Here is a 23,238-nt window from a genome sequence, read left to right as displayed (position 1 = left end):
CAGGAGAAACAAGCGGCTGCAGCACTGAGCTGATTCTTCGCTTCTTAGAGAAGCTTTACTCCACAAAGTGGAGAAGATCGTCTCCACAAACTAAAAGACTTTATTTTACAAATGAAAGTAGCAAATAGTTTTGGTTACAGCTTTTTAAATGGTGTCAGTTTGCTGTCACCACAATTACAAAATCTGTGGATGTTTTGCTGTTAATCAGATAAAAGACCCTGACACATCAGCTGTTTATCTTCAAAACAGCTCATTCCCAGATCACTATCTCGAAATTTCCCCAGTGTCACGGACAGGTCCACAATTTTACACCATTTTCAAAATGCAGCACATAAAGTTTGGACTTTGTGTGTGTGTGTGTGTGCATGTGTGTGTGTGTGTGTGTGTGTGTGTGTCTTTTGACATGCATTTTTGTCCAAGTTTGAATTTCTTTTTATTCCATGCTTTTTCCTTTAGAAACATGGGTTTCGGTGCAATGACAAATTATTGCCACACTGTTCAAAGTAGTTGTTGACTTCACTTGACTCAATCAAGGCAATGTTTCTGTTTTTGGGTCGAGTGGATTTTTAACTAGATGCCCAATAGAAGTGAGCCTTATGGTAAAAACCAGAATTACGGTATAATTTAAGCATCTGGCAGTGTAGTAGCATCTGGTTTTTGTTGTTTTTGAAGAACATTCAAATTGGGCCATGAGGTTTTTTTTTTTTGTTCTAAAATATGCAGCATCATTATTCATACAAATGCCAGCATTGTCATGACCCACTGAAGGCACTGTATGTTGGTGTGTCCCACGTCAGTACATTAGAAAACCTCTTCTGCTTCAAAGTGGTTATAATTCACAGAATGAAAAAGATGGATTTATCACAGATCTTGGAATCAGCACCCCTGAAAGCAATTACAATAATATGGTTTGAAAAGGAACTCCTGTCTATGCTGAGTGGTTCACAGCTTTGACAAGTATCTATACAGTGTACATGCTAAGATTACAGGGGCAAGTACTTATGGATAGATGGATACCATGAATGCAGCTAATGGGGGAACATTGGGACTGGTCCTCTGGGTGCACATCAGAGTGAGGTTAATTTGTATATTAATGATATTTTGTTTTATTTTGATGTGTTTCCATTTTTTGTTATTTCCAGTGTTGTTGTTACTGTATCAGTCTTTTTGAAATTGACTTTTAAACATATTTGCTCATTGATTTGGACATCTAAATGTTGTGAACTCATAGAAAGTACAACATTAACATATGTAGAAATATATCTGTTTATTTGTTTTGAGCCAAATGTAAATTTTGAACGGGTTCACAGGTCATTTTAGTATACTGCACATCACTATTGTCCAAAATAAGTCATGGCCAAACATCAGCCACAGAGAGGAGTCCATGATACAAACTTCTACAAAGAGTGCAAAGAGCCTGAAGAGATTCTAAGCAGACGTCCAGATACTAACCTGCTCGGAATGTCTCAGATGGGGCTCAGAAGTGGTTCTGGACTAACAGGCATGTTATATGTGTCAGTTGTGCGTGTTTCTGATGTCAGGTGTTTGCTGGTTCCTCAGTGTTTTTCTACGTTTTTGGTGTCAGATAAGAGGCTGAGAAGGGACAAAGTGTTTATGTGAGGTAGTTTGTGCCGATCGTCCTGTCAGCTGCTGCAGGCTAAGCAGGATCGTGCTCCTGCCTGGAAACATTCAGCAATTCTCAGAACATATTTTGGACTCTGACATCATATTTAGGTTTGGTGCGATTCCAGAGATGTAGACTGAAAACCCATTTAATTCTCCTTAAATGAACAAAAGTTACCCCCAATTTCACGCCCATCAGTGCGCTACCATGTGGCAGATTTAAGAACATAGAAATAAATGAATAAAGCACAAAAAGATGTGCAAGTCAAGACATTAAATAATGAAATGTTTGGCACTTTGAGCAATGAATTAAGAATCAAATAAATGTAATGTTGAAGAAAATAATCATTCTACAGCATCATAATTTGCATTTTCATACTGTAAGTCTTACATGCACATCTGTTGTTTATTTGTACATTTAATTTTTTGGGTTGCGCAGGACTTTCTGCGAAACATTCCGGGCAGCCTGCTGAGTGTGGATCTGTACGACCAGTGGATGTCTGTGATGGAGGGAGACAGAGGAGAGGAGAGGACTTCAGCCATCCAAAGGTTAAAAGTTCATGCTCATCCTGAGCCGTATGGCGGCTTTTCACTGGTAGACCGATGACCTGCAGATGCATGGCGCCTGTTTATTTTGCTAATGTGTCTCAGATGGCAGACTGCAGGTTTGTCTGAATGCAGTGAAAAGCTGGGTGTCTTCAAATATTCTGCTTTTGAACTCAGATAACACTGAGATGTTTGTTGGTGCTGCTGTTGGTGGTGGTTCATGCTTATGACTATAGTGACTGTGTGATTCATTATTGTGAGAGTCAAAGTCTTACACCTTTCCCACATTACATTAAATTAGAAGATTAGACAGAACTTTATTAAAGCTGTTCAGAAACACTTTTTGTTATATTGGCTGAAATGGTCCATCTATCCTAACAGTCCTCAATACATTACGTATTCAGAAAAAGGAACAAAAAAAATCTGACATCTGTAGCAGCTGTAGGATGCGATCTAATCACCAACACAATGTGCAGCTCATCGTACAGAAATGCTTTCTGTAGCTTGTTAGGCATGCGAACGGCTGAAGTTGGAGCGGTAGAATAATGAACGGCGTCCAGCTGGGATCACAGCGGGTGGGATCTTCACGACGACGTGCGTGCTACTGCGTGAATCAAAGACATGCTTGTGTCAGGGCCTTTAAGCCCCGTTTACACATAGACGGTTTAGTCCGCGGGTAGTACATAGACCGAAGTTCGCGGTAGTTCCGGCTGTTTTCGCGGTGGAAAGGGGTGGAGCACTTTGCCGGCGTTTTGACCGCTGTACTATCTGCAAATAGGCGGATAAAACACCGCTAAATCCGCCAAATAAAGCGATGTTTTGACGCCGTAGCATCCGGCACACGTCAGGCAACGGGGGTTAATACCCAGTTCTATCCCTTACAATCGCAGGTTAAGATGCGCGTGAGAACGGCTGTGTTCTGCTGACGCCGATAAAGCCCTGTATACCGCTGGTTAATACCCAGGTTTTTACCCAGGCAAACAGGGTAAATCCTGCGTTACTCCAGGATCATATTTTTTTTTAATTATTATTATCTGTTTCTTCTTCTCTTCTGTTTCTTCTTTTTATACTTTTTACCGCTGGTTAATACCCAGGTTTTTACCCAGGCAAACAGGGTAAATCCTGCGCAGGATCATATATTTTTTTTTATTATTATTATGTTTCTTCTTCTTCTTCTGTTTCTTCTTTTTATACTTTTACTTTTTATACTGGAATGCCGTTTTACCCTTTATAGGGCAAGTGACTGTTTTTCGTAATTTCTGCACACTTTGCATTTGGCCCCCCTCCTGTACCTAAGGCTGAGAAACTAATGGTCCTCATTCAGCCAATCAGAAGGGATCAGCCAATGTCAAAAGTCCCTCCACTGTGAAATTTGACCAATCAGGTGAGACCTGGGGTGTCTCCAACTTTCTCTTTTTTCTGAAGGCCAAAAAAGGCACCCATGTGGCTCGCCTGACTGTACATTTCTGTACAGACCAACAAAACTAATTATGGTAAGTTGATGAAACTCACATATTTTATTGTTAGCAAGTTGTGCTAAGTTATGATGTGTGTTGTTTGTGGAGTACTTGGTGAAATTAGTGAAATTACAGCATGAAAAATGTGGACACCATTTTTGATCATATGCCCGGTTCTCTTAAAAAATAGTGTTAATTACCTTTGTCTGTTTTTAAACATATGCCCGGTACACTGTAACATTTATAATTACACAATTTTGGTGAAATTAGTGAAATTACAGCATGAAAAATGTGGACACCATTTTTGATCATATGCCCGGTTCTCTTAAAAATTAGTGTTAATTACCTTTGTCTATTTTTAAACATATGCCCGATACGCTGTAGAATTTATAATTACACAATTTTCTTGACAAGAAAGCAATCAATCTAAGGAAATTGAGTTAGGTTTTAAGTTTTGAAAACTCTATACAGTGATTCAGAGTTAATTTTGGCCAATTTTTAGAAACGCGACGCGAGCCACAGACCCCCAAACAGTCTGTAGATGAGGTGATGGTTGCCTACAAAGGGAAGACAGCTGGCAACCTGAGGCAATATATTAAAAATAAGCCAGACAAATGGGTATTTAAGTTGTTTGCTAGGGCCTCTGAGGATGGCTTCATCCATGACATTGTGCTATACCAGGACAAGACCACCTTGGATGCCCATGATGTACTCCTGACGAATGAACAAAAAGTCTTGGGTACAACCAGCCAGATTGTCGCTGTCCTGGCCAGTACCATGTCGTCCCCCACCACCACAGCCATTTTTGCTGACAACTTTTTCACCAGCCTGGAGCTAGTGCGGTACCTCCGAGTCCACAATTGCAGGTACACAGGGACAGCCTCCACTCAAGTCCATCAAAGAGATGGATAAAAAGGCTGTCCCTCATGGTACTTGTGACTACGTTACCAGTGATGATGGAATACTGGCCGTCAGGTGGAAGGACAACAAAACGGTCACTCTGCTGTCAACAGACATGGGGGTGGAGCTAATGTCCTCAGTCATCAGGTACTGCAGTGAGACCAAGATGAAGGAGCCTGTGAGCTGTCCAGCTGTCATCAAGAGTTATAATGCTAACATGGGGGGCATTGATAAAAGTGACATGCTTGTACACCTCTACCGCACCCCCATGAAGTCCAAGAGGTGGTATTTGCGTCTGTTTGCGTACGTCCTTGATATCAGTCTCACAAATGTATGGGTTGTATACAGGCGAGACTGTAAGGCCCTTGGAGTGGGAGGCCAGTCTCTGAAAGATTTCAGAATCCAGGTGTTCAGGGGTGCCAGCAGCCAGACACATTACTCATCTAGCTCCAGAAGAAGTTCATCTTCATCTGTTGACAGCCTGACCACCACTGTTGATGTCCCTAGACCTGTCCGAATACGGTAACTTCGTTGACCTCAAATTTCTAAAGAATTTTAATTTTTTTTTCAAATGTAATAACAGAAATAAAGTTTGGTTATGGCCTTCAATAACAGTGTGGTGTTGAATTTTTGAATTTCAAAGTATTTCAATGGGTCCCCTGTAAAGGGTTAACCGGGAGGTGGCGTATAGAACGGTGTACTGTCCGCTAGCGCCGCCGTTTTGACCGCCTCTGTCGCCGTTCTATACACCGTTGATTATGGATACAATGCCGGATGCCGCATAACGGCGGTGTAAACTGCGGCACTACAGGAAGAGAAAGGATGAAACGGCGATTAAAAAGTATCAAACGCTGTTGTTTGCATTGTCTCCGTCGTCACGCGAATTCTCCGGTCTTCCCCGGGAGCGCTCCCGGAATTATTCAACATGTTGAATAATTTTTTCGACAATTCCCGGAAAAATCAGAACTAAGCCGCGCCCCCTAGCGCCGGCGTTAACAACAGCGTGTGATCCCTAAGACGGCCCGGAGGAGCCAAAAACTCTTCCGGGACACTTCCGGGAGCTCTTACCGGCACTGTGTAAATGTGGCTTTAGTCGGCTCTCCTCTGCCCCGGTGAGTCCCACAAGTCAGATGTGCATTCAAGTTTGTGGGGGCGTGGCTTTGGACGGAGCACTGACGGAGGAGGGGGCGGAACCAGAGGAGATGCTACTTTCAAATCTTCCTAGCTCTCTTGCTAGCGCTCCAGGACTACCACCTCTAGCTTTAATCCCTCGGGAAGACTCCCTCAGGGAAATTGAGGACTAGCTGTAAGTGGCAAAGGCAGAGTGACCCGCTGCCATTTTTTTTCAGTTAGCGTGGCCGTTGTACAAGAGACAAGTGGTCATTACGCTGACAGTGAGGATGGGCCAAAATAGAAGAGCAACCTATTTTACGCAAATGCTTCGTGACGCAACACAGTGATTACCAGTCCAAGTGAAGGCAGCGAGATGACAGTGTGACGTATGTTCAGTAATCCAAAACATAGACCATGCTCCCAGACAGCTGAATTTCTGTATAAATCTGTGTGCTATTTTTTTTTAAAATTATACTTTGGAAAGGTTAGCAAGAAATAAACATGTTTAAATAAAAAAAATAATAAAAATTTTGTAACAAATAATACTTCTCAGATGATTTCCAAGACATTTAGCAATACATGAGCCTCACTGTGATACATGATTTACTGAAATAAATCAGTTGAAATTTGGTTCCAAAGTTCATCGTAACAGTGTCGAGTTTCTCCGTCCTTTATAATCAGTCATGAAACACTGTGCATAATAGCACCAAGTAACCACAAGCTTCATATGCCCCCATTTGTCTGTCGCAGGTCCAGAAACACAGATTCATGGTTTTCTGTCCTCCAGAATTGACTACTGTTAGATATTTTTTTCTGGTTAAAGAGGACAAGATGTCTTCAGATGATTTAAAATACAGCTGCTAATGTTTTGACTAAAACAAGGTTTGCTAACTAAAATCAGACCTCTATAGACCTTTCACCCAGCTTCTGTATATTTGACCGGAAACATGCAATCGTTGTAGAAACCTTTTTCCGGCAGTAAGTAAACAAATACAATAAAACCATAGAAATCGATGAGTAAAACTCACCTAAACCGTCATCATATAAGCCTGATATTCGTACTCACCGGACAAAACAAAAGCTCCAGTGCTTTTGTATGGTTTTCCATGTAATAAACACTGTATACACCAGATTTTGTATAAAGGATTTTCACTCACATTAGACAAAACATCCTTTCCAACCACAATGCATTTTTATTAAAAACCTCTCGCATGTACGGACAGAGCAGTCTGGATCGATGTGCCCAGTAACAGAGGTACGAAATTAATTAAAAACCTCCATGCAATTTACACACTAAGTAGTCACTGACTCACCTCATGTGCTGTCAAGGTGCGCGCTGCCTCTCACTTTAACATTCCCGGATTCAGTGTCGACTCAACGTTTAGGATTTCCTGTTTCAGCGTCAACTGTGCGCTGAAGTTCCACGATATCTCCTCTATTCACTTGAGATCTCCTCTTTCTCTTTTTAAAAATGTTCTTTTTTTATTGAGACAAACAAAAAGTTACACAACAACCTTACAGAGGATAAACATAGCAGTGCAAAAGCAACATAATGAAAAACAGTTTAATATCTTCTGCTTTAGCTCCAGGAAGTGTTCAACATTTAACACTTCCTGTTTCACTGTGGACTCAAAATTTGGCATTTCCTGTTACAGTATTAATTTGCCGCTGAATGCCTGTGAGAATCCACAAGATCTCCTCTATTGTTAATCCAGGAAGTGTTCACACAGTAAGTGTTCAACATTTGACATTTCCCGTTTCACTGTGGAATCAAAATTTGGTACTTCCTGTTTGGGACACAGTGTACCATGAGCGAGCTATGGGCTGCTTTGCTCGTATTATTACTTCTATTCTGTCATTTGATTTTTAAGTGGACCATAATGGAAAGAAGTGTTTTCACTTTCTTGTGTCATCTATGTATTTTTTAACATATTTACAATTACATTATATCCTTAGATTGAATTTACTAAATAAAATTACCGCCCCATGCTGGAATAGTGTATGAGTCCAGAATGTAATTATCAACGTCCATTGTTCAGTGTTGTTAGCTAAAATCTGAAATTTCATCAAAAGCCCTATCAATGTTCCGTTTTGGTGACATTCATCCTTGACCCAAAATACATAATCATACCAAACAGCAAATGTCAACTCTTCCCAGTTTCTCCGTGATCAAAGTTATACGCATGCACGCACACATGCGCGTGCGTGCACACACACACACACACATATATACACAGAGCTGTTTGTCTTTTCTGCATTCTGCCGCAAACAGGTGCTCTTATTTTTCACACCCACAAACAGAGACGGGGAATAAAGGCATCAAATGCATTACCATTATCACTCATGGTAACAGCAACATGACACTTAACTCACTCATGGTTAACAGCAACATGACAACACTAACAACACTGTTAAACTAACATGAACCACAGTAACATCATTTAAAACACCAAAATCCCAAACTCCAATGGTGCATTGCAGCACAACGTCAATTTTTGTCTGTTGTTACCTAATATTGCTAATTTCTCCAAAAAATTTAGTCTTATCAACTTTCCATTTTTGCAGCATTAATCCTTGACCCAAAATACATAAGCATACCAAATGGCAAATGTCAGCTGTCCCAGTTTTTCTATGTTCAAAGCCATACACACACATACACGCACACAGGGGCCACTTGGCTATTGTATTATAGATAGTCTGACATGCAACATTTTCACCAATGTTGTGCAAGGAGGATTGTAAATAACCTTTCTCTCTCTCTTTCTCTTTCTCAGGTTGCTTCACCTCCTGCCGACTGAGAACCTGCTCCTGCTGCGACACGTGGTCGCCGTGCTCCACTGTATTCAAAGCAATGCCCACAACAACCAGATGAATGCCTTTAACTTGTCTGTCTGTATTGCTCCCAGCATGCTCTGGGGCCCAGCACCCAGTAGCCCTGAGACTGAGGGGGAGGACACTAAAAAGGTGAGAGCATGCAGCTGTCACAGGATATGTGTGTTTGTTTGTTTGTTTGTTTGTGAGGACTGATGACAGACAGGTCAAAGCTGGACAGTATTTTCCACTTCAGTGCTGTCAGTCTGGAGATGAAATTGCACTCTGGTGATTCTAGCTGGTTGTCATGCAAACACTTCTGAGATTATAAGAGCTTAACGTCTCACCATGGTCTCACCATGCAGCCAAATTGACTTTTATGTCAAAGGTCAATTTGTTTTCTCTGCATTATCCCAGCATTAATTCTGAATACTTCACAAGGACATTGACGCAGCCTTCCTCCATCATCACTATAACAACCACAAAACACATCACAGGTTTATCAGCTTTGACATTTGGCGTGTGTTGTGGCCAAGGGGTTCCTGGTTCAATGCCACTCCTGCCCATTCTACATGTAATTTGGAGTTTCGTCAGGAAGGGCATCGACATAAAACGTCTGCCAAATCAAAATGCAGATCCACCTCAGATCTGCTGTGGCGACACCGAGTGAAACAAGGGAGAAACTGAAGGGACTTAATATGAGCTTTGACATTTCAAAATAGCACACTGGTGTCCTTATTACCTCCGCCAAGGACGTAATAAAACCATCTGCATTTACTTATTTGTCTGTCTGTCTGTTAGCAGGATTACGTCAGAACTACTGCACAGATTATATAATAATAATAATGACTTGGATTTGCAGAGTGCTTTTCAAGACACCCAAAGCGTGTTACAAGTTGCATTATTCACACACTGAAGGTGGTGCTAAGCTACTAATGTAGCCACAACTGGCAGAAGTGTGGCTGCCATTCTGCGCCTATGCCCCCCCTGAACCACCACCTCATTCATACACAGGCAAGGTGGGTTAAGTGTCTTGCCCATGGACACAACGGCAATATGCAGATTTTTGACTGGTTGGGAGCCAGATTCAACTGAGCTATTGCCACTCTTATTTTGGTGAACTCTTGATGAAATTTTCACCACAGATAGATATAAGTGCATTGAAGACTTCACTGAATTTTTTGAGGTGATCCGGATGTGGATTCTGGATCAAAATTTCACTTTATATAGGCATTGAAGGATTTCTTCAAAACTTCATGGATTCTCACCAAATTTGCATCACAGATAGATATTACTGCATGGAAGACTCCACTTAATTTTGGAGGCAATCCAGATCCGGATTGGCGGACGTTAGAAATCTCATCTCGCTCTTGTTGGATTATAAAACTTCTGACAGGAATAACAGCACAACATCCACAACAGCCTATCCCAGCGGTCATTGTGTGTGGCAGGGTTCACATTGGACAGGACGCCAGTCTGTTGCACAGCAAATATATAGACAGACAAACACATTCACACTCACTCATTCCTACGGTCAATTTAGAGTCACCAATTCACCGAACCTGCATGTCTTTGGAAGTGGGAGGGAGTCAGAGCACCTGGAGGGAACCCACGCAAAGACAGAGAGAACATGCAAAGTCCACAGAGAAAGAACCAGGTGGGAAGAGATCCTAGGACCTTCTGTTAAGTAGCAGTGCTCAGGACTAAGCCACTGTGGTGCCTTCAGCACAACATTATGAATTAAATCGATGCACTTTTTTACTGTAACTGTTACAAAGTATGCATATCCTGTTCTCTAGAAAACATCAGTTTGTCATTGTAATAGTTCTCACTCCAAATTAAACAAATTTTTTTTTTTTCAGTGATCCTTTCTGTTTCAACTGTGGATGCTAACCATTCACAAAAGATAATCAAATATGTATACATTCAAAGTTAATTCAAGATTTTTACAAGGTATTACATGAGGAATTACAGCTATTTATATACATAGTCCTGACATTTTCAGCAGTCAAAAGTCATTGGATTACATTTAATGATCATAACTGGTTTTAAAATCTAAACATCTTAAATATTCTGGCTTCTTAAATCTAAAAGTCTACAATACAAGCGCATCTTGATTGTTTAATTTCAACTTCCTTGTGGTGGTGTAGGGTTAGGGTTAGGGTTAAGGTGTAGGGTTAACATGGTACCAATGTCCAAATACTTGTGGTTCTGACTGTATGTCACCCTTAATAACAGCATGAATACTTTTAAACTGCAATTTCATGACTTGCAGTGGAAGCTTGCACATCAAAACAGGATATTTTTACAGACAGCAGCTTAATCACTTTGTGTTTCATGACCTATTTTTAATTTCTCAAAAACAGGATTACATGAAAATTACAGGAAAAGAGCAAATAATGTGATCTGATCAGGGAGGTTTTTCCAGTGGTACTCAAACTCTCATCACAAGCTGTCCCCAAACAGATTTTTGACCTGGTCTTGATTTTTAAATTAAATTATTTACTTACCAAATGTTCCTTTCTGCATAGCATCTCCATTTATATTGAAGGATAGATAAGGGGGCGAAACAAAGCGACGTCTTCAATGGTCAGCATCATATACATTCTATTTCTGGGGAGTTTTGGTGGGACTATATCATAAAAAAAGCAAAGAGAAGCAAGAGAAGAGATCCATGGGATAACCTGAGCTATGGAGATGAACAGAAAGAAGACAAATTAATTTTAATATAAAAGCATATCTTGTGATGTGGCTGAGACTCGTTTATAGGGCTAGAGACCAGTTGTTGGAATGCATGCTGGGAACATGGTTGGCGTGTCTGTTGCACCATGGTGGATGTGCTGCACTTAGTCTTCCTCTATTAGTAGGATGTTAGTTTAAGATAATTATTGACAGGCATCGTTACATATAACTATTCAGTTTTCTTTCTGGAAAAAAGAAAAGTGTAAATTCTGATGCATTTTCTTTCTGGTCCAGTTGTATTCCACACATTCTTACTGCAGATAAACCTGTGACATGAACTTTCTGCAGGTCAGGGTTCGCATTTTGTTTTTCTCCTATGTCACAGAGTTTAAGCACGGGCATCACGCCCAGGTTGAAAGTAGGCCTTGTGGATTGTAAATACCTACTGACAGCTCGGAACAAGATGTTTTGTACTGTAATATTTTGGTATGACTGCTATTAAATAAAGTGTGGTGTGTACTTCTGAATCATTTTTAATGATGATTTTTTGTAACCTGTGAAATACAGCACAAGGACATGCTGTTCTGCACTCTAACACCTGAAACATTAGTTCAGCTCAAAACATTTGAGGAATCCCATTACCTTAAACCCTAGAAGTTTATATGCACGTGGGATAAGAATTTGGACCACCAATTTGTAGACCTGGATTCTTGGTTATGCTTCTTGCCTGTGTTAATAAGACACTTCCTCCACATGGTTTCAGTCAACCCAGCTATAACTTGGTACTGGCCCTGGCAGGGGATGTTCTGTCTCGAGGTGTCCAGTCTAGGGGGAGACATAGACATAGTGACATGCACTTTTTGATGTGCATCTGGGGATGATATAGGTCACTCACTATGGGTCTGATCATGCAGACTCACTGCGGCTGGATTTTCACCCTTCAAACTCTTCAAACTGCAAGAGTGAAGGAAAAATTTTGCAGGACAGTAGTGAGACCAACTACGTTGTTCGATGGTGGCACTGACAAAAACACAGGAGGCAGAGCTGAAGATGTTGCTATTTTCTTTGAGAGGGACGAGGATGGACAGGATTATGAATGAACATATCAGATGGACACCACAGGTGGGAGAGTCTGGAGACAAAGTCAGAGAGCTCAGATTGAGATGGTTTGGACATGTGCAGAGGAGGGACCCAGGGTATATAGGGAGAAGAATGCTGAGGATGAAGCCACCAGGCAGGAAGAAAAGAGGGAGGCCAAAGAAGAGGTTTATGGATGTGCTGAGGGAGGACATGCAGGTGGTTGACATGACAGAGAAAAGTACAGAGGACAGGGTTGACTTTACACCCTCCAAACTCTTGAAACTTCTTCTTTCAGCTGCACCCAAAAAAAGAAAAAAAATGCACGTCCATGTACGTTGCTATTTTTTAATGACTACTGTGCACATGCATTAGGTCGAATTTGAATCTGCACATGCCTGAAATTGCAGGTGAAACCTGCCTGGTGCTGCAGTACTGAATAAGTTGTTGGGAAAGTGTAGTGACACGGACCCACAACAGGGGGCGCAAATGAACGGTCAATAGATGAGCCAAAAGGTAACAATTTAATGTTGTGAATTGTGCACAACGAACATACAGTCAATCTCAGAATATCATTACAGTCAATCCACAAAGGTGACATGTGGGCAGGCTCGAGGATAGAAGACGTCCGTCCTGAGAAGAGCCGGAACCACACGATTTCCGCCAGCCACAGAACCTGGTGAATACTGGAGCCGCCAAGTCCCGAATTCCCAGGTGATCACCGTCCCCGACTGTCGGATCTGGTACTGCTGGCAAAGAACAAAGACAGTCAAGTGTGGGTGTGTGTACACCCAGTAACAACAGCGGTGGGAATGCCACCTCCACCTCTCACTCAATGCTTGCAGCGATCCCTCAGAGGAAAAAGAGTGCCGTCTTGCACAGCCTCCACAAAAAGGACCGATACTCCTGCAAACACTCACAATAAACTGATTTACAAAAGATCACAAAAAGGCTGAGGATATTACCTCCAATGAAGTATGATATCTCGGCGATGAGGTGGAGATGACGTCTGGGTTTTATGGAGTGGGGTGATGAAGAATGAGTGACAGCTGTCAGGACATAATGAGTAACAGCTGTCACTCCTGGCTGTGTCCGTGGCGGCAGCGCCCTGTTGTGCCTGAAGCCCGCACTTCAGGCAGGGTGCCCTCTGGTGGTGGGCCAGCAGTACCTCCTCTTCTGGCGGCCCACACAACAGGACCCCCCCCCTCAACGGGCGCCTCCTGGCGCCCGACCAGGTTTATTGGGGTGTCGGCGGTAGAAATCGGCCAGGAGGGCCGGATCCAGGATGAAGCTCCTCTTCACCCAGGAGCGTTCTTCGGGTCCATACCCCTCCCAGTCCACCAGATATTGGAACCCCCGGCCCATTCAACGGACGTCCAGGAGCCGGCGCACCGTCCAAGCCGGCTCCCCGTCAATGATCCAGGCAGGAGGCGGCGCCGGACCAGGAGCACAGAGGGGTGAGGTGTGGTATGGTTTGAGTTTGGAGACGTGGAACACCGGGTGGATCCGCAGTGAAGCTGGGAGCTGGAGCTTCACTGCGGCAGGGCTGAGGACCTTGAGGATGCGAAACGGTTTGATGAACCTGTCCATCAGTTTCGGTGACTGTACTTGCAGAGGGATGTCCTTCGTCGACAACCACACCTCCTGCCCGGGCTGGTATGCAGGGTCCGGGGACCGCCGGCGGTCTGCATGGGTCTTTGCCCTCGTCCGGGCCTTCGACAAGGCAGAACGGGCGGTGCGCCACATCCGACGGCACCTCCGAAGGTGGGCCCGGACCGAGGGCACACCGACCTCTCCCTCCACCACGGGAAATAATGGGGGCTGGTACCCCAAACACACCTCAAATGGGGAGAGGCCGGTGGCAGAAGACACCTGGCTGTTATGCGCATACTCGATCCAGGCCAGATGGTTACTCCAGGCCGTCGGGTGCGCGGATGTTACACAGCGGAGGGTCTGTTCCAGCTCCTGGTTGGCCCGCTCTGCCTGTCCGTTCGTCTGTGGATGGTACCCGAACGAGAGGCTCACGGTGGCCCCCAGTTCCCTGCAGAAACTCCTCCAGACGTGAGAGGAAAACTGGGGACCACGATCCGAGACTACGTCAGTGGGTATCCCATGCAGACGGACGACGTGGTGGACCAGGAGGTCTGCTGTCTCCTGGGCCGTAGGGAGCTTCGGGAGGGCCACGAAGTGGGCCGCCTTGGAGAATCGGTCCACTATCGTGAGGATGATGGTGTTGCCCTGGGACGGTGGGAGACCCGTGACAAAATCCAGGCCGATGTGGGACCAGGAGCGATGAGGCACAGGAAGCGGTTGGAGCTGACCTTGGGACTTCCTGTGGTCAGCCTTGCCCCTGGCACAGGTGGTACAGGCCTGGATGTACTCCCGGACGTCGGCCTCCATAGACGCCCACCAGAAGCGCTGCCGGACAACTGCCACGGTCCTTCGCACCCCTGGATGACAGGAGAGCTTGGAACCGTGACAGAAGTCCAAGACTGCAGCCCTGGCCTCTGGTGGGACGTATAGCTTGTCTTTTGGTCCAGTTCTCGGGTCCGGGCTTCGTGCCAGGGCCTCCCGGACGATCTTCTCCACGTCCCAGGTGAGGGTGGCCACGATAGTGGACTCCGGCAGGATGGGTTCCGGTGGATCCGACAGTGCAGTTTTGACCTCCTCTTCGTGTACCCGGGACAAGGCATCCGACCTCTGGTTCTTGGTCCCGGGGCGATAGGTGATCCGGAAGTCAAAACGCCCGAAGAACAGTGACCAGCGGGCTTGCCTGGGGTTCAGCCGCCTGGCGGTCCTGATATACTCCAGTTTCCGATGGTCAGTGAAAACCGTGAAAGGCACAGACGCTCCCTCCAACAGGTGTCTCCACTCCTCAAGAGCCTCTTTCACTGCAAGGAGTTCTCGATTGCCAACGTCATAGTTCCGTTCAGCCGGGGTCAACCTGCGTGAAAAGTAGGCACACGGGTGAAGAACCTTATCGGTCTCTCCGCTCTGGGACAGCATGGCTCCTATCCCTGAGTCAGAGGCGTCCACTTCAACCACGAACTGGCGGCTAGGGTCGGGCTGCACCAAAACTGGCGCAGTAGAGAACCGTCGTTTCAACTCCTTGAACGCGGCTTCGCACCGATCCGACCAGGTGAAGGGGACTTTTGGAGAGGTCAGGGCTGTCAGGGGGCTAACTACCTGACTGTAGCACTTAATGAACCTCCTATAGAAATTAGCGAAACCGAGGAACTGTTGCAGCTTCCTACGGCTTGTTGGTTGGGGCCAATCTCTCACCGCCGCAACCTTGGCTGGATCAGGGGCGACGGAGTTAGAGGAGATGATAAACCCCAGGAAGGACAAAGACGTGCGGTGAAACTCACACTTCTCGCCCTTCACAAACAGTCGGTTCTCTAACAACCGCTGCAGGACCTGACGTACATGCTGGACATGGGTCTCAGGATCCGGAGAAAAGATGAGAATATCGTCCAGATATACGAAGACGAATCGGTGCAGGAAGTCCCGCAAGACGTCGTTAACCAAGGCTTGGAACGTCGCGGGGGCGTTGGTGAGGCCGAACGGCATGACCAGGGAACTCAAAGTGACCTAACGGGGTGTTAAATGCCGTCTTCCATTCGTCTCCCTTCCGGATCCGAACCAGGTGATACGCATTTCTAAGATCCAGCTTAGTAAAGATTTTGGCTCCATGCAGGGGGGTGAACACAGAATCCAACAATGGCAACGGGTATCGATTGCGAACCGTAATCTCATTCAGCCCCCTGTAATCAATGCATGGACGGAGTCCGCCATCTTTCTTGCCCACAAAAAAGAAACCTGCCCCCATCGGGGAGGTGGAGTTCCGGATCAGCCCGGCAGCTAATGAGTCCCGGATGTAGGTCTCCATTGATTCGCGCTCAGGTCGTGAGAGGTTGTACAGCCTGCTGGACAGGAACTCAGCGCCTGGAACCAAATCAATGGCACAATCGTACAGACGGTGCGGGGGAAGGGTGAGAGCCAGATCCTTGCTGAAGACGTCAGCAAGATCGTGGTACTCAACCGGCACTGCCGTCAGATTGGGAGGGACTTTGACCGCCTCCTTAGCCTGTAAACCGGGAGGAACCGAGGATCCTAAACACACCCGATGGCAGGTTTCGCTCCACTGAACCACCACCCCAGACGGCCAATCAATCCGGGGATTGTGCTTCAACATCCATGGGAAGCCTAAAATCACGCGGGAGGTAGAAGGAGTTACAAAAAACTCAATCTCCTCCCGATGGTTTCCAGACACCACCAGAGTTACTGGTTGTGTCTTGTGTGTGATTAAAGGGAGGAGGGTGCCATCTAGTGCCCGAACCTGCAATGGCGAAGGAAGCGCCACCAGAGGGAGCCCTACCTCCCTTGCCCATCTGCTGTCTAGCAGATTCCCTTCTGACCCCGTGTCCACCAGTGCTGGGGCTTGAAGGGTTAAATCCCCGCTCAGGATTGTGACTGGGAGTCGTGTGGCAATCTGTGTGTGTCTCACTTGAATGTTTTGACCCCCCCTTAGCCCAGTCTCTAAGGGCGAGTGTTGTCGTTTTGGCCATTTGGGGCAGTTTTTCTGTATGTGCTCTTTTGAGCTGCAGAGAAAACACTCCCCGCGGATCAGCCTCCTCATTTTGGCCCTGTGCATTTCCCTAACAACGTCAACAGGGGGAGCTGTTGCCCCACAGAGCGCTGCAGCTGTGGAGCGTGGGGAGGGCGGCCCCTTTTCGAACCCGGAAGGGAGAGGGGCGGCGCGTATCCGGTCACGTCCTTCGCCTCGCTCCCGACGGCGTTCCTCCAACCGATTGTCTAACCATATAACGAGATCGATAAGCCCATCTAAATCCCGCGGTTCCTCCTTAGCTACCAGCTGCTCCTTCAGGACTAATGACAGTCCGTTTATGAAGGCGGCGCGGAGCGCAACGTTATTCCAGCCGGACCTCGCAGCCGCGATGCGGAAGTTGACTGCATAAGTGGCTGTGCTCTCGCGTCCCTGTCTCATTGACAGCAGCACGGTTGAAGCGGTCTCTCCTCTGTTAGGGTGATCAAACACTGTTCTGAACTCCCCCACAAACCCAGTGTATGCTGATAACAACCGTGAATTCTGTTCCCAGAGCGCCGTAGCCCAAGCGCGTGCTTTACCCCGAAGCAGAGCAATCACATAAGCTATTTTACTAGCATCTGACGCGTACATGACGGGACGTTGTGCGAAGACGAGCGAACATTGCATGAGAAAGTCCGCGCACGTCTCCACACAACCTCCGTACGGCTCAGGAGGGCTTATGTATGCTTCAGGGGATGGTGGGAGGGGTTGTTGAACCACCACTGGAACGTTCATATCCTGCACAGGGTCGGCAGGAGGACGAGCTGCAGCAGCGCCCTGAGCGCTCGCCGCCATCTGTGCGGAGAGAGCCTCCACCCTGCGGTTCAGGAGGATGTTTTGCTCGGTCATCTGATCTAACCGAGCCGTAAAGGCGGTGAGAATGTGCTGCAGCTCACCAATCACGCCTCCTGCAGACGCCTGCGCTCCCTGCTCTCCCATTGGTCGTTCAACAGCCGGGTGACGCCCCTCAGAGTCCATGATGCTGGCCGAGATATCCTGTTGGGAAAGTGTAGTGACACGGACCCACAACAGGGGGCGCAAATGAACGGTCAATAGATGAGCCAAAAGGTAACAATTTAATGTTGTGAATTGTGCACAACGAACATACAGACAATCTCAGAATATCATTACAGTCAATCCACAAAGGTGACGTGTGGGCAGGCTCGAGGATAGAAGACGTCCATCCTGAGAAGAGCCGGAACCACACGATTTCCGCCAGCCACAGAACCTGGTGAATACTGGAGCCGCCAAGTCCCGAATTCCCAGGTGATCACCGTCCCCGACTGTCGGATCTGGTACTGCTGGCGAAGAACAAAGACAGTCAAGTGTGGGTGTGTGTACACCCAGTAACAACAGCGGTGGGAATGCCACCTCCACCTCTCACTCAATGCTTGCAGCGATCCCTCAGAGGAAAAAGAGTGCCGTCTTGCACAGCCTCCACAAAAAGGACCGGTACTCCTGCAAACACTCACAATAAACTGATTTACAAAAGATCACAAAAAGGCTGAGGATATTACCTCCAATGAAGTATGATATCTCGGCGATGAGGTGGAGATGACGTCTGGGTTTTATGGAGTGGGGTGATGAAGAATGAGTGACAGCTGTCAGGACATAATGAGTAACAGCTGTCACTCCCGGCTGTGTCCGTGGCGGCAGCGCCCTCTTGTGCCTGAAGCCCGCACTTCAGGCAGGGCGCCCTCTGGTGGTGGGCCAGCAGTACCTCCTCTTCTGGCGGCCCACACAACATAAGTAAAGGATTGTTCTCATACCACTTTCACTTCAATATTTGCTTGTTATTCAGATAATCACAATAGAGGCAGAACTTTTCAGTAGACCCTCATACCACATAAATAACATGTTTAAAATAAATAAATGAATAAATCTCTCCTATTTTGGGACTGGGAGCAACTTTGCATTTAATCTTTTCACAAGTACCCTGCTGGCAACTGTTCCTGCCAGCAGGGTACTGTTATTATATAGTATTACTGTAATGCTAGTCGACAGTCTATAGTCGACAGTTCTGTCTTTATTAGTTGGCTATGAACCACAGGCTTTTAAGGTGGCAATAATTAAACTATTACTTTAAAAGCAATCACTTGACCCAGCTATCTTAGCTAATTATAGGCCAAACTCCAACCTTCCTTTTCTCTCAGAAATTCTTGAAAGGGTAGTTGTAAAACAGCTAACTGATCATCTGCAGAGGAATGGTCTATTTGAAGAGTTTCAGTCAGGTTTCAGAATTCATCATAGTACAGAAACAGCATTAGTGAAGGTTACAAATGATCTTCTTATGGCACCAGACAGTGGACTCATCTCTGTGCTCGTCCTGTTAGACCTCAGTGCAGCTTTTGATACTGTTGACCATAAAATTTTATTACAGAGATTAGAGCGTGCCGTAGGTATTAAAGGCACTGCGCTGCAGTGGTTTGAATCATATTTATCTAATAGATTACAATTTGTTCATGTAAATGGGGAGTCTTCTTCATGGACTAAGGTTAATTATGGAGTTCCACAAGGTTCTGTGCTAGGACCAATTTTATTCACTTTATACATGCTTCCCTTAGGCAGTATTATTAGACGGCATTGCTTCAATTTTCATTGTTACGCAGATGATACCCAGCTTTATCTATCCATGAAGCCAGAGGACACACACCAATTAGTTAAACTGCAGGAATGTCTTTCAGACATAAAGACATGGATGACCTCTAATTTCCTGCTTTTAAGTTATTGTACTTGGCCCCACAAATCTTAGAAACATGGTGTCTAACCAGATCCTTACTCTGGATGGCATTACCCTGACCTCTAGTAATACTGTGAGAAATCTTGGAGTCATTTTTGATCAGGATATGTCCTTCAATGCGCATATTTAGCAAATATGTAGGACAGCATTTTTTGCATTTGCGCAATATCTCTAAAATTAGAAAGGTCTTGTCTCAGAGTGATGCTGAAAAACTAATTCATGCATTTATTTCCTCTAGGCTGGACTATTGTAATTCATTATTATCAGGTTGTCCTAAAAGTTCCCTGAAAAGCCTTCAGTTAATTCAAAATGCTGCAGCTAGAGTACTGACAGGGACTAGAAGGAGAGAGCATATTTCACCCATATTGGCTTCTCTTCATTGGTTCCCTGTTAATTCCAGAATAGAATTTAAAATTCTTCTTCTTACTTATAAGGTGCACATCCCTTATAAGGCATGCGCACGAAAGTTCAAGCTTGTCTGATGCAAGCGCACATGATTCAAATCCATATAGTTTTTGAAAAAAATTAAAAGGTCGGATACTTTTCTCACAGACCTCGTAGAATTTAAAATTCTTCTTCTTACTTAGAAGGTTTTGAATAATCAGGTCCCATCTTATCTTAGGGACCTCTTAGTACCATATCACCCCAATAGAGCGCTTTGCTCTCAGACTGCAGGCTTACTTGTAGTTCCTAGGTTTTTTAAGAGTAGAATGGGAGGCAGAGCCTTCAGCTTTCAGGCTCCTCTCCTGTGGAACCAGCTCCCAATTTGGATTAGGGAGACAGACACCCTCTCTACTTTTAAGATTAAGCTTAAAACTTTCCTTTTTGAAAAAGCTTATAGTTAGTGTTGGTTCAGGTGACCCTGAACCATCCCTTAGTTATGCTGCTATAGACTTAGACTGCTGGGGGGTTTCCCATGATGCACCCAGTGTTTCTTTTTATTCACCTCTTTTTGCTCTGTATGCACCACTCTGCATTTAATCATTGGTGATTGATCTCTGCTCTCTTCCACACAACATGTCTTTTTCCTGATTCTCTCCCCTCAGCCCTAACCAGTCCCTGCAGAGGACTGCCCCTCCCTGAGCCTAGTTCTGCTGGAGGTTTCTTCCTGTTAAAAGGGAGTTTTCCTTCCCACTGTCGCCAAGTGCTTGCTCATAGGGGGTCGTTTTGACCGTTGGGGTTTTTCTGTAATTATTGTATGGCTTTTGCCTTACAATATAAAGCACCTTGGGGCGACTGTTTGTTGTGATTTGGCGCTATATATATAAAACTGATTTGATTTGATTTGACAGTGTGCCTACTGTAACTTACAGGTGGGTTTTTTTTTTTGTATTACTAAGTTTTTTCTAAATTTGGCAGTGTTAATTTGGAAGTATTGTGGCCCCTATCAGCTTCTGTAGTCATTCAACTGACTGTTTACATGAGTCTTTGTCATTGTAAAAATCCGCACAGGCAAATGTTTGGGAATGAATCACTCTGATAATCATTTTGTTCACCTCATATTTCTGAAAATGTGATAAACTGATTTTAAGGAAGACTTGGTTGAAGGGTGGGGCTTCATCCAGGAAGAGCCCATTAAAAAAGTGGGCACGGATCCGTTTGTCAGAGTATTTCAAAACCACGTGTAGATTTTATTGATGCTTGGTGGAGCTCAAAAATGATTCATTGGTTCAACCCAATTCAATTACATGCAGGACTTCCATCTAATAAATGTATGTAGCCCCAACTCAAAAAAGCACATCCATGCAAGATAATTTAATTTAATTTAGTTGGGACTACATATATTTATTATTAGAAGGAAATATTATCCAGTGAGTCAGTTCTTTGAGTGTAGGTGTTGATCAGTTTGAATTGATCAGGCTTTGACCCAGATGTGAACAATCATTTACGATTCAAAAGGTGAATTCAAAATGTGGCGTTGTCTCTTCAGTCAGATGACTTGTGGAATATTTTCTGATTTATGTGTAAGTGCACTTAATAAAGTTTGAAGTCAGGGTTGCAGCAGCACTCACATCAGCACACACAGACGAAAAATTCCTACAGGAGCCTACAGGAGGACGCTGAGGTGGAGGTGGAGCACAGATGTTGGTAGCACACAGTTTTATTCTAACAGCAGCTGTTTGCAGCACCATTTGCAGATTTCGGGTAGTCCTACTCAGCAACTAAGCAGGATTATACTAACTCTCTCACGTTGACCAGGCTGGGTAATGGAGTAGATTTCCCAGCTGTAGCTGCAGCCAAAGGCCACAGAGGAATGAATGCTGCCACTCATCATCTACTCACAAGACATAAAGCATCCAAAGCTGGGTGATTTGTGGCCTATTTGGACATAGAATTTAGGAGTTATGTGCATTCTGTGTGGGTGGCTGCTTTGCTTATCTTTCCTAATGTGTGCACACATACGTGTGTGGGTCTTTGAGGTGCCTGAGGTTTGTACAGAAAACATCTGAAGTATTTCCTACTGAAAAATAACGGCTAGTGTGTGTGTGTTGAAATACCCCCATTTCTCTTCATCCACAAGCAGGCACACACACACACACACACACACTGCAGCCACAAACGCCTAAATATCTCTTCTACAAATACTCCCCAGATAGCACTTTCCACTGAGTGCGGCCGCGGCACAGGCAGCCTTTTTCTGGGAACAAATTTTAAAAACTAACAATGTTAGATTTCAACATTGTGGTTGCACTGAGGTCCAGTTTGGGCTGCGTAAGAGCTAGTTTCAGACCTTGTTTGGAGACACGTAAATGCTACGTTTTACCCAGTTGACTGTTCCTCCCTCGTTCATCCAGCATATAATTTAAATGATTTAATGTTCGTTTGGTGCTTCTGAAGTAAATATAGTCTCAGCAGTTTATCTTATATTCAAGAAGAGAAGAAAAAGGAAGCACAGGAAGGGAAAGAAAATGTTCAAGGAGGAAATGGAGGAAATGAAGTGTTTTAATTTTTATTTGAGTCCAACATGCACTTGGCTGTTTAAGTCACTGTCAGTTTGAAAAGTATTTTAAAATTTTAACTCACCATTTTCATTTTGTTTATGTAAATCTGTGTATTTTCTAAAGTGTTTTCTTTTCCACATTTGAAAAAAGTTCCAACTTTCAGCATTTTGACTCTAAACCCTTCATATACTGTATTTTAGTTTGTCTGAGCTCCTCTGTTGGTTTTCTTTTTTAAATAGTGTATCTACATTGTGCAACATTATCCATTGGAGCAGTGTACAAAGCTTCCCATTGGCATTGCGGAATTATTGCTATTGTCAGGTAACACTGAAAAATACAGCTAGATTATTTGAAATTAGTTCATTAGATTTAACTAACAATGAATTAAGAGTGGGCAGCATGGTGGCTTAGTGGTTAGCACTGTTGCCTCACAGCAAGAAGGTCGTGGGTTCAATTCCCGTGGCCTTTCTGTGTGGAGTTTGCATGTTCTCCTTGTGTTTGCATGGGTTTCCTCCAGGTGCTCCAGTTTCCTCCCACATCCAAAGACATGCGGGTTAGATGGATTGGAATCTTTAAATTGTCCGTAGGTGTGTGTGTGGGTGTGTCTGTGTTTGTTTGTCTGTTTGTGGCCCTGCGACAGACTGGCATCCTGTCCTGGGTGTACCCCGCCTCGCACTCTATGGCTGCTGGGATAGGCTCCAGCTCCCTGCGACCCTTGAATGGACCAATGGAGTTCAC

General features: G+C 44.8%; 1 protein-coding gene across 1 annotated transcript in view; it reads left to right on the top strand.

The window, feature by feature from the left end:
* LOC117525195 (rho GTPase-activating protein 20-like) overlaps positions 1–23,238 on the top strand; it is a 190,771-nt gene that overhangs the window by 135,017 nt on the left and 32,516 nt on the right. The window contains 2 exon segments of the mRNA XM_034187041.1: positions 2,063–2,172; positions 8,414–8,603. Of these exon segments, the coding sequence (XP_034042932.1) occupies positions 2,063–2,172; positions 8,414–8,603 (300 nt within the window).

Source organism: Thalassophryne amazonica, chromosome 14, assembly GCF_902500255.1.
Source record: "Thalassophryne amazonica chromosome 14, fThaAma1.1, whole genome shotgun sequence".
NCBI lineage: Eukaryota > Metazoa > Chordata > Actinopteri > Batrachoidiformes > Batrachoididae > Thalassophryne > Thalassophryne amazonica.
The sequence above is the reverse complement of the archived record's forward strand: the minus strand, read 5'-3'. Positions and strand labels throughout refer to the sequence as shown.